The sequence below is a fragment of the Abramis brama genome (assembly GCF_963993115.1).
Source record: "Abramis brama genome assembly, chromosome: 25".
NCBI lineage: Eukaryota > Metazoa > Chordata > Actinopteri > Cypriniformes > Leuciscidae > Abramis > Abramis brama.
In genome coordinates, this window is record NC_139987.1 from 4,661,692 (window position 1) to 4,673,872 (window position 12,181).

At 38.1% G+C, this 12,181-nt stretch overlaps 3 protein-coding genes across 3 annotated transcripts; 1 reads left to right on the forward strand and 2 right to left on the reverse strand.

The window, feature by feature from the left end:
- The first annotated feature begins 2,679 nt into the window (after positions 1–2,679).
- LOC311077061 (uncharacterized protein) lies at positions 2,680–7,287 on the forward strand. The gene is made up of 4 exons (XM_084105627.1): positions 2,680–2,818; positions 4,095–4,384; positions 5,934–6,012; positions 6,114–7,287. The coding sequence occupies exons 1-3, from the start codon at positions 2,816–2,818 to the stop codon at positions 5,980–5,982; spliced, it is 342 nt and encodes a 113-aa protein (XP_083961753.1). The 5' UTR covers positions 2,680–2,815; the 3' UTR covers positions 5,983–6,012; positions 6,114–7,287.
- A 672-nt stretch (positions 7,288–7,959) lies between these two features.
- On the reverse strand, positions 7,960–8,923 carry cldn23.1 (claudin 23.1). The gene has a single exon (XM_084105625.1). It carries the CDS (start codon positions 8,809–8,811, stop codon positions 7,978–7,980), a length of 834 nt encoding a protein of 277 aa, XP_083961751.1. The 5' UTR covers positions 8,812–8,923; the 3' UTR covers positions 7,960–7,977.
- Positions 8,924–9,983: 1,060 nt separating this feature from the next.
- cldn23.2 (claudin 23.2) lies at positions 9,984–11,731 on the reverse strand. Its single transcript, XM_084103725.1, has one exon. It carries the CDS (start codon positions 11,418–11,420, stop codon positions 10,701–10,703), a length of 720 nt encoding a protein of 239 aa, XP_083959851.1. The 5' UTR covers positions 11,421–11,731; the 3' UTR covers positions 9,984–10,700.
- Between the last annotated feature and the right edge of the window lie 450 nt (positions 11,732–12,181).

Genomic DNA, 12,181 nt, shown 5'->3' on the forward strand with positions numbered 1-12,181 from the left:
GGCTACAGCGGGGATCTCTGTCAGAAGAACTCTAGCTCCAGCTCCACTGGCCTCGCTCTCTCACTCAGCTTTCTCTTCGGTGGAGCTCTGCTGGCCGCAGTCATCCTCAGGAGGAGGTTCACACTCTTAATATAATACATGCATCTCTTCTGAGCCACAGACTTGGATTTCATACTATCCCAATATGATTTAATTTGCAGAAGGGTGCAAGCAGCAAGGGAAGAGGCTACTGAAAAAGAGACGCTGGTGCCTGCTGACATGAAGGAGCACACAACCTACACTCAAAACTTTGATAATGAGTTGTATGATCCAGAAGAGGTACAATCATGTTTCTTTTATTTTTTTATTAACTAATCTGACAATCTTCTGGAGCACAAAAGGAGTTTTGAAGAATGCTTGCATGGCTGTTTTACATACAATGACAGTGACTGTTATGGAGTAATAATTGTCCGTGAATTTAAAAAGTAAATATTATATATTGTTTATTTGCACATTTTATTTTTGTGAACTAACACATACAGTATTTGTGGATCTATGGAATTTGTGGAAATATGAAACAATTATTGGATCAAGGACTGCCAAGATCAAAATTTGGCTAAACATCACATTCTGAACCCATTCAATATTCTGTCTGTCTTTCTTTTATTTTGGTCTGTATTTTTTCTGTCTATTTCATTCTTTCTTTACTTTAATTGTGTGGAGCCCGGGAAGTCACCTGAAGGAGAAAGTTTACAAAAACTGGCCTCAGATTTGCGGGTCTTGTTGTGTGAAAAAATACTCTTGATTCAGAATTTAATCATGACTTTTCTTCCCCTCTCTCCTGTAGGCTCAGATTACTCCAGTTGTCACCACTCCTGTTGTCAGCTAACTTTTTTCTGTTTCTTTTTTTTAAATGTCTAATAAAAGAATTGACTTTGTAAGAAATAGGGTGTGGTTTACTTTCTTATTCAAATAAAAAAGCTTTAACATGGAAAAAGGGCTGTAGTGTAATCATTGCAAAGTCTAATGTCAAGAAAAGTGTCGTGACGTAGGCTACTGTGTGTAAACTTGTAACTGATGTCAAACTGCAGGTGAAATATTTACACAGCACTTAGAAAGAAACGACACACGCATAATGCCAGAACAGAAATGCAATGGGGAGAAGGCAAAGAGTCTAGTTTTTTGTATTTCTAACTCGAAACTACTTTTAAGCAGATGTTTGGCAAAGAGTTGATCTGTTCTGTGCTCAATATTGTAGTGTCTCATACAGTTGTAAAATGCCCTTATTTTATGGGTGTGTATTTTCCTGTGTAGCTGTCAAGCTCAAAGCTTTGAGGGCTTTATGGAATGGTAATTTGAGAATGGTGTGTTGTTCCTCCTTGGGCTTGAGTCACTTCTGTCTGCTTTTATGCACAACACAAAAGGCTTGTTTGGCTATTCAAATCAAGACCTACTTTCAATACTCTGTTACTCCACCCCATCGCCCTCACTGAAACATGAGAAGTATCTGAAGAGGAAGAGGCTCTCTGGTGCATTCAAGTCAACTCGTAAAGATCGTGTTTACAGCTGAACGCACATGAACGTCGCCACAATGTCGTAAATTACGAGTGGGAAGCTCAGGCTTTTCTTTAAGCCCTGATCAGAGTTGTGTGCGTGTCAGTGTAAAAGCGTTATAATTCATCAAACTTGAATCAATTGATAACCAGATGCATGCAGAGAGACCGAGCAATAAGGGATGATCAATGATTTCATTGAGGGGTTTGGGATATCAGTTCCATATAGGCCTCCATGATATAAAATGCTGATCTCAACAGTTCAAGTTATTTAATGTTAAAATTAATTGAGCTTTTCCACACAAATTTACTGTTGGTAATGGAGATTAAAATAAATAAATAGAGAATTATTAAATCATTTGCATGAAGCAAAGAACCCAATAGAAAGTAGCCTACATCAAATACTCAATACTATTTGTGTTTACGTTAAGATAATCTTAGAAAAGTGTTTTTTGTTTGTTTTTGGGGACTCGAACATAACCTGTTGTGACGATTTTCTGTTCTGTGAGAAGCAAGCAGTCTGTCTGATTCAACCGATTCCCTTTGAATCGGTTCTACTGAATGAATCGTTCACGATTCGGACAGCATCGGCCACTACTGGACACCAGCCGAGGAAAATCAATGAATTCATATACATCTTTACATTATTCAAGAGAAATAGTAACACTTTTTGAGATAATGTTGCAGCAGTATTGTAGTCACCAACAACAAAAACCGAGTTCATTTTCATATTTAACTTTTAAGATGATTTATGGACTCCGTGGGTTGATTTTCGGTCTCTTTCACGCATAAAGCTATCGTTTGAGTTAATTGTATATAACCATAAAACATATCTGCACTAAAATACGAATTAAGTCACATTGTGGCAGTCGTCCTCACGTGACCGCGCTGTGGATCGCAGTGAGATTAGAGAACAGGACGCGGGCCCAGAAATATGTGATTGTTTATAGGGTGTCAGCGCCCGCATGATGCATACAACACTGATTTAAATGTTGTCAGACTGTTACTGCACTGTTATCTTCATCTCTGGCCCTTATTTTACCTGAAGTTCACCCCTCCTTGCCCACATGGTAGGCGACCAAACAGGAATCTTGTTTCACCGAGTGAACCAGGTGATGTGGTGAATGGGTGGGTCTCTTCTGCTTGAGAGAGCATTGCTTATTCTTCTCGTGTCAAGCCGTTCAGCTCCTCTAAAGCCGTTTCTGTCACTGGTTTCTCTTCCACATTTGTATACAGTTAAACACCTAGAGTTTTGATTGTGTTTTCCACCTTTGACTTGGGAAATGGTGAGTAGGCTATAGCTATTTGGACACTCTCGCTGTAGTTATTTTGTTTGTGTTAGTGTGTTTCTGATGTCTTCATGTGTAAATTTGCTTGGAGAATTTTCCTAAGAATAGATACATTTGCTTCCTGGTAAGTGGACAAGTTTACACTGGGATGCATTTTTTACTTTGTCTCTTTCTAAAGAACTAGCCTAATTTAGTTAGTTTTTATTTTTATTTTTTTATCAGAAAAGAAAGGCTCATATAAGAATTGAATAAGATTGTCCTGGTTGAACCCTGTCTATGGGTTGAACTGGCAACAAATTGCAATTCCGCATTGTAATCTGTTAATGTGTTTAATTGTTTGATCCTTTTAGGATTGGTCCGGTGTTAGAAATTCAATTCACAATTATTTCGCATTAATTTGCTAAATTATTTGCTAACTTATCTCAATCCACTTGTTCCAACAGAGAACATTCAGAATGATTTCTGAAGGATCATGTGACACTGGAGTAATGATGCTGAAAATTCAGCTTTGATCACAGGAATAAATTACATTGTAAAAGAGCTATTTTAAATTGTAATATTATATATCACACAATTACGTTTCGACTGTATTTATGATCATTAATAAGAAATCTTTTATAAGTATTTTTTTCATTGTGTCCTCTCCGTTAATTTAACTTATCCGTTACACATAAAGTGGGGTAAGATGTGTCACGGCACACCTTTTTATGAAATGAGATTTCTATGGGCTTGTGATATTGCTGATTTCTTCTGATAACATTCGATTAGAGCAGGGATAGGCGACGTCAGTCCATGAGTGCCGCTGTCCTACGGAGTTTAGCTCCAACTTTAATCAATATCTTCAGGCTAATCAATGGATTACTAAGGCTACAAGCAGGTGAGGGTTTTTCAGGGTTGGAGCTAAACTCTCCAGGACATACTTTGCCTATCCCTGGATTAGATCCTGAAAAACAACTGGGCGTAGTTGCCTAGACAAGCAGTGTTTCTCAACTCCAGCCCTGGAGACCCACCTACAGTACCTACATATTTTAATAAAAACGTCTGATTCAACTTGTCAGCTTCTTTGTGAGTTGTACTGTAATATAGGGAGGCATCTGCGAGATTATTCCCAGGGACTGGATTTGAGAAACACTAAAAATTTGTAGGAGGTGGCACATCTTACCCCACTGTCCAGAACCTTGTTGCCACTAAGAGATTTTGAGGTGCGTGTCTGTGTTCTTGAAAGCGATTTATGCAGCAGTTGTTTATGCAGTTTGTGTGTGGTTGACTCCAGAGCTTGGGTATGTCAGCCCCGTCCACCAGTCCTCTGGGTGAAGAAGGTGGCGTGTCTCGTCATCTGGCTGCATGTGAACATGTCATATGCCAGTATGGTAGATGTGTGCTGGCCAACGGGGAGCCCGGCTGTGAGTGTACGCTGGGATACACGGGAGACTCCTGTGATGAAACCATCAATGAGGCTCTGTCTGTTCCTCTCACCGTCGGCGTCCTGGTGGTCATCGTCGGCTTCATCGTCCTGTTCTTTGCGATGGCATTTTACCGACAAAGGCAAAAGGCAAAGAAGAGGTGAGACTTTGCCTGGATTCCTTTCTATTTCTGTTTATTCATTAATTTTTTTATTAATTTATTCAAGCCATGCAGACCTTCTATGATAATTTTAACTTTTTATGACCACACTCTCTTAAAAATAAAGATTTCAAAAGTTTTTTGGGGGGGGAGGGGGGGGTTTGCAGCAATGCCATAGAATAACCATTTTTGATTCCCCAAAGAACCTTCCAGCGAACAGTTCTTAAAAGAACCATTTTCTTAGTGTGAAGAACAATTTAATTTAATAATCTAAAATGTCATTTTGACATGTCGTTTTGTAAAATGTCATGTGTTGCAACTCCTCAAAAATGTTATGAATTATTAAATAATTTTACCTCAGAAAAAAAAAAAAAAATAAATATATATATATATATATATATATATATATTACTTTTGAAAATGATTACAATGGTTACAACACATTTACAGTACAGTGATATTAAATGTTATAAAGGTTTTTAAATATATACTATACAGTAGGGGTGGGCAATATGACCAAAATCTTACTTCGCGGTGAGAGAAATTATATTTTTATTTTATTTTTATTTTTCTTATTAAAAATAAGAACAAAGCAGCAAATTACAAAAAATAGGACAAATACAATAAAACAAAGATACAAATGAAATAAACTTTACGTTTTTCATCTACAGTAGGTTTATTTAACGTACCAAGAAACACTACAGAAATGTAATAAAGTGTATTACTAAAACACGGCATAGTCTTCACTGTGTGAATCAAATATGAACTGATTCTTATCAAAGATACAAAAGTGATTCGGTCAAGATCAGTGAGTGATTGTCTGTTTGTCTTTTGTTGTTTGATTAACATTGAGACAGACCGCAGTTTATTATGCTGCTGTCCCTTTAAGACCGAATGCACTGGTCCAATTTACTGACATGCGCATCCGGTTTTCACAGAACTGTTTACGTTAATTTAAGACATAAGCGACTATTTTTATGTGAATACTCCACACGAAAGGCATTTTGACATTATTGTGCAATTATCTGACCTTTCAAGCACAATAAGACATGAAAGAGAACTGAATTTATGATCGTGTGCTGTCTTGAGAGGTGGTTTCTCAGCTGTGTGTCAATTCTTTTTCATAGCTTATTGTGCTCAACATCAAGCACATTCCTCTCTTTACTCTCTCATTCATGCATGTTTCTTTGTCAATCTCACTTGTTTTTAACTTTAAGTAGTACTGTGCTACGTGGATATATTTACGAAATAAATGATATAGGAAATAAATGATATAGGAAAATCTCTTATGATGGACACTTTATACCGTGGTCACGATAGTATATACCGTCATAACGGTATTTTTGGTACAGCTCCTAAACAAAATCTCAGAACTTCAGTTTTTGTGATATCAAGTTTAAATTTGGGACACAACTTGATTAGACATGCAGCTTTGAATTTATAGCAGTTTTAGAGTCCACATTTTTTTCTTCTTTTGTCTTCTTTAAAGTGACCAACCTTTGAAAGCATTCATGAAGTCTGTAAACTGATTTGACCTCTTTGTCTACAGAAAAAAGGCCGCTGAAGAATCCCTGATGACAAATGGAGCGCATATTTAACATGTCTTAATGCAGCGTGCCATAAAACAGGTTTGTCATTCACTCTACATCACAGACCATGACCCCGATGAACTCTGTGGTCACGAAAGTAATCTCACACTGTTTCTCTCTCTGTTTCCCTCTTCAAACAGCACAATCAACGCATAAAGCACTCGTACGTCAAATACATCAGCTTTCCACCATGACACTTTCTTCGCACTGAGATGTGCATGAATATATTGAAATGTTATTGATGTACATTTGCAGGTATTTAAGTAGCTCTGCATGCTCTCAACATTTAAATGAAAACTATTGCATGTGAAATACATGAAGTTTGCAACACATTTAGGTGAACATTTCTAAACATGGTTTGGACTGACGTTCCTGCAGGAAATGTTCCTGTTAAACATGCATTGACTTGTTTCTAAAACACACCAGGTATTCCAGTGCGGTTATATTTAGCTCAGGCCTGTCTGGTGAGTTTCACTGACCGAAAGCTGATTAATTTCATGGACTGATGAGTATCATTTATGGAAAACAGTCACCACAATTTCTATGGGTCTTAGTTGTATTTAATTTTACTTTTAGAGTTACATAACAGCTCTGCATGAAACCATTTTTGTACAGTATTTTATAATAAAGATTTTTTTTGTTTATATAATTATGGCTGTTTTTATTTCAGGCAAACTGAAAGATTGATCCAGCACACTTCAACAATATTTGCTATATAAATTAATATATATATATATGCATATGGCGTTATCATTGTTTCCACATGAAATAAAAGGTCTTTTCCATTTCGCATTTTACATCTTTAATAATGTGAATACATTTTCACTTTTAGTTTGCTATATACTTAGTTGGTTTCCATCTGTTATCATCAATATGCATGCAAAAATAAACATCAAGTTTATGTTCAATTTTATATTTAGTAGGATAAATCACAAAGGAAATATTACTCCATATATTTCTATAGCAAGTGCATATTTGTATAAGTTTTGGTTTTACAAAAGTCCAAAGTATATTATCATTAGCATTCTTATTATTATAGTAGAACATCTACAATATACTGTTGTAGTTATTCTTTAATATTGATATTCATTTCTTTAGGTGGTAATTTGTATAATTGTAGTTATCTATACAAATGGACAGCAGTTTGTTTTTTAATAAATAGTACTTTAATACAAAAAAATAAAAATGGTTACAGAGATTTAAAAGATGTTTTATTGCTGTTAGAAAGCACACAAACCTTGAACCCTGAGGAATGGAAATGACATGATCTGATGAGTTACAGCAAAATAAAGTCACATTAACACTCTCCTTCCTTAACTGGATGGTTTTATTACCATTTAACCTCATTTACACCTTATAAGTTGCTCTTATAAGCATATGTTTTTACAGTTAATGATTAATGAGCTTCATTCATTTATTGTTGTAATGTATCTCATGTAATTTGTGTAACAGGTAAGTTTGTTTTGATGCTTCCAGACTGAAGAATGTAAGTAATCTGCTCACTGCCCTTCATTAAACCGTAACACTTATTACTTCATGAGTGACTATCGCTGCATTGTTCACATGACTCATGGATCACGTGACAGTTCAGACATGACCCACATGCTTGCAGTAAGAATAAAACTGAAACAACCAGTATTACTAGTTATACTGCATCACAGAAAACCCTGATACCCCTTTTCACTAAATCTTTCCAGCAGCAAAAGAAAAAAATATTGCACAATTCATTTTTCTTAAATCATTCAGTATTAATATGATAATATCATTAGGCTAGATTAAGATGCATGAGTAGATTTTAACCCATATTACACATTTTTGGCTGTTTACAAATAAATTACAAATGAAAGTCCTCATGTTACTTAACCTGAGATTGCAACTGGCAAAAGCACGATCGCTTTCTGTTGCAGACATTCAAAAGTACTGGTGTAGCAAGTGTACGCTCCAGTTGTAGACAGCTAGCACGGCGTTCACAAGTGGTAAACTAATATTCCCAGTATGCGCATTTTACAGATCAGCATCGTACGGTCTTCCACTGTAGGATGTGTTGACAATCCCCCTGTCCCGGGGTTTGGCTCTCGGGAAGTCCAGGTCGTCGTCCAGTGACTTCTGCGAGTATGGTACGCTGCTTTCACTGGTGTAGCTTCTCGGGACGTTGACCCTGGGCAGAGGCGTTGGTCTGTCCACTGCTCTGGTCCCTGGTCTGGTCGCTGATCTGGTCGCTGGTCTTCCTGTGTTGGTTCCAGGCTTTTCTCCGCGGTTCCGTCCACCGCAGCAGGAGTAGATCCCGACGAACATCACCAAACCCCCGAGGACCTCCATGATGCCTCCGATGTAGCCTAAAACGATGCAGTATCCCACACGAATGTCATCCGCTCTCAATGGGTCTCTCTTGACCGAGGTGGAGTTGAGGCCGTTGAGAAGATGAGTGTACCAAGCAATGGGAATAATGGTCAGGACTCCGGAGCAGAAGATGAGGAGCCCGCCCATACTAGCCAGGATCCATCTCGGTCGGTCCCTCCAACATCTGACTCCAGGGATCGCCACCGCTAGGCCAAGGAGGGTCACGATCAACGACGCGACCATCATTCCTTGAGCGATCGGAATGATCTGGTTGTTGAAGTACGTTTGGTCATTGGTGCGTTGGTTGCACTGTTGCGATCTAGACGTTGTGAAGGTATTGCAGATGTCCCAGATTCCTTGCTCCACCACCAGATCCACAGGTTGGCCAGCCAGGTTGTTGACGGTGCGCCAATTGGGCGCAACCGTGCTAGTCAGGTCCAGGATCCACCCGCAGGGGGCCAGGACCATGCCGAATATCAAGATCCCCGGAGTGCGCATGGTTGAGGGTTGAGCAGCCGTCCCCGTCTAAAACGAGTCTAGTGTCTCTGGTGCTTAAGAAGAAACACACTGAAACCTGGAGGAGGTGGATCTGTGTGATTAGCATCTGAAGGGTGTGGTGTCGAATGCCTGGTTTAAACTCAGACAAAACTGGTTTTTACTGCATGCCATGTTTCAGCTAATACCTGGAATACCAGTATGCAAGGGGTAGAGGATAAATAGGGTTGACTGGGGCAAGCTATCACAGAGAAAAGCTGTTTACAGTGGTTATACCTGCGTAGCTGAGGTTTCAGGTCAGAAGTTCGTCTGCATAAACATTAGTCTGTGTTGGTTTCAATCAATCAGTTTTCAATCAGTTCAAAATGGTCTTAAAATATGTGTTTTCATAATAGATGTTTCACATTTGTATCTATACATTGTTACAAAGACCACAAACTGCCCAACTAAAGGAAACACTTTCAACATTCTCATGAAATGGTTTTCATAGACATAGACAAATTATTAAAAGTTATTTATTTTTCATTGGCTCAAGTTATAAAATATAGATGTGAACCATTACCCTAATTTGTTTAATTGGATGAACGAAAACAATTTTTTTCAGTGTATTCATATGCCTTCTCATTCTTGTTTTACATGCTGTAACTTTATACAGTACATTAATTAATTTATTTTGGCCAAATAACTGTTTAAAGTTTATGCATTAAATACATTTTGCCCAGATTTTCTGTTTCATGATGTTTTTTTGTTTTTTTTGTCATGCTAGGAGAAATTACTTTTAATATAAAATATATGCTTATAAATAATGAAAATATTTTGGAAGCCCATTTCTGCCACATAAGGAAATATTTTTTTTGTGTGTAAATCACAATTAAGTCATAGGCCTATTTAAAATTTGAAATGAAGACATACTAAGTCTAAATTGACTTAAAAGATCATAATTATGACATTAATAAGTCATCATTTTGGCTATCTCGTTTATTTTCCCTTTATTTTTATTTATTTTTTTACTTATGAAGTATGTCATAACTTTTTTCTCATAATTATGACTTAATGTCATAAGACATACTAAATGGCTTAATGTTATATAATTTCTATGTAATGTCATAATTATGACTTCCATAAAATTTCATTTTAAATGTAATCACATTTAAAAATAGATTATTAATGGAAATGCAAGAAGAGGATACTATTTATTATTAGGACGCATGAAGTTGTACCCAACATTGTTTCAAATGAGCAATTTTTAGCTTCATCATTTATTATATTCATGCAGTTAAATGTATGAGCCACAGCTCTTGACAGTGTTCATCATCACCATAATAAAAATACAGAGAAATTAACAGCCTTTAAACATTTGCATTAAAATTGATGGATGGACGTCAATTACAACATTACTGTGCAAAAAAAAAAAAAAAAACTTCCACTAAGATATTTTACATGGTTATGTCCAGAGACATAAACTTCTGTACCGTGTGCAGTGCAAATATTAGCTTACTTCAGAAGAATGTGTTTGCTTTTTGCAGTTGGTATAACTGCGCAAACTTAAGAGGTTCCTGATAAGTTACTGTATTTACACATTAGAGCCCAGTGTGCTACAAAAAGACAGTGAAGGTACTGCCAATAAAATTACAAGGGCTTTACATTATAAAGTGCAAAGTATAAAACCAAACTGATGGTGTTATATAACCTCAAACCCTCACTTCCCTTAACAACATTTATAATGGTACCCATGATTTCCGCCACAGTTGATATGACCTTACACTGATAACTTCAATGATAATACAGGTGGTAAAACAGATGGTCACATGATGAATTATAGTTCATCAAAAAAGGCTACAGTGGTGTTTGTCGTAAGGGTCTTGCGTTCACAAGGTGAAAAGTTTTGTAGTTTACAAATCTGAGTCGTAAGGTCGTGCTTTAGTCGCCGTGTTCACTGGTCGACGGTCCGGTTGCGTCTTCGCTCGCGTGAGGTCCATCTCGGTTTGTTTGGAATAGTACGGGACACTGCTCCCGCTGATCACACTGGGCACCGGGACTCTGCGCGTGTCTGTCCTCGGCTTCCGTCCGTCACAGCGCCGACACAACCCGATGGACATCACCAAACCCCCGAGCACCTCCATGCACCCGCCGATGAAGCCCAGCACCAGGCAGTATCCCACACGAATGTCGGTGGACGTGGAGAAGATGGAGGTCATGATGTGAGTGTACCACGCCACCGGGATGATGGTGAGGACCCCCGAGATGAAGATGAGGACACCTCCGACGCCCGCGATGGTCCAGTGCGGGGTGTCCCTCCAGCACCGGACTCCGGCCGACGCCACGCCGAAGGCGATGACATTGAGGATGACTGACGCCAGCATCAATCCTCGCGCGATCTGGATGATCTGCGCGCTGAAGTACTGAGTGTCCGGCTGGTTGCACTGAATATTCTGGGATGACGAGAAAGTCTTGCAGATGTCCCATAATCCTTGCTGGAGGACCAGATCGATGGATTCTCCGGGGATGTTGTTGATCGTGCGCCAGCCTGGCGCCACTGTGCTGACCAGCTCCAGAATCCACCCGCAAGGCGCGAGCACCATCCCGAAAATAAAAATCCCAGGAGTTCTCATGACAGATTTGGCAGATCACACACACACAAAAAAAGTAGCCCCGCTGGAAATGAATTACTTTGTTTCGTGTGTTTAAAAAGTATAAGGGCTGTAGAAACTTCTGGTAGGAGGATCCCATTAAATCTGGCTATTGTTGAAAGTCACGTGACTGTCGGGCTCGTCAACATCAAAACTGCTCCAAGTTTCGGCACACCTGTAGGGCCACGCCCACTCGGCATTACGTCACATGCGATACGAAACATTGTAGGGGTGACTGGTGCTGATGTTGGTGGTCATCTCGAATAAATTATTTGTTAATAAAGTTATACATGTTACAGATAATTGGAATATGTTGTCAATTTCTTAATTTCATATGGTAGCCTATATATTTTTCTACACATTGTTTTGAATGAAACAAGACCCAGAGACCCAGATATCATAAATCTTATAGTTCTGAATTATTAAATTCAACAAAAATGAAATGAAAGCAGAAAAAAATAAAGAAAAACGAAAAACAACTTATAATTGTTATAATTATATATTTTGTTTGTTATCTTTAGATCTTTTATTTTATAAAAGATATACACCAATTTATAATAAAATAAACACCAATTTAATAGTAGGCTACCTAAATGATCAAACAACACTGCTCCGTAAAGAGTTCTTGCTGCTTAAAATGCTTCTGCATTGTGACCATTCCACAGTGTTGGCACATTGTATTCTGTATGTGGGAAGGTTGTTGCATCATTTTGCATATGTTGAAACTCTCAAAACTATGAAAG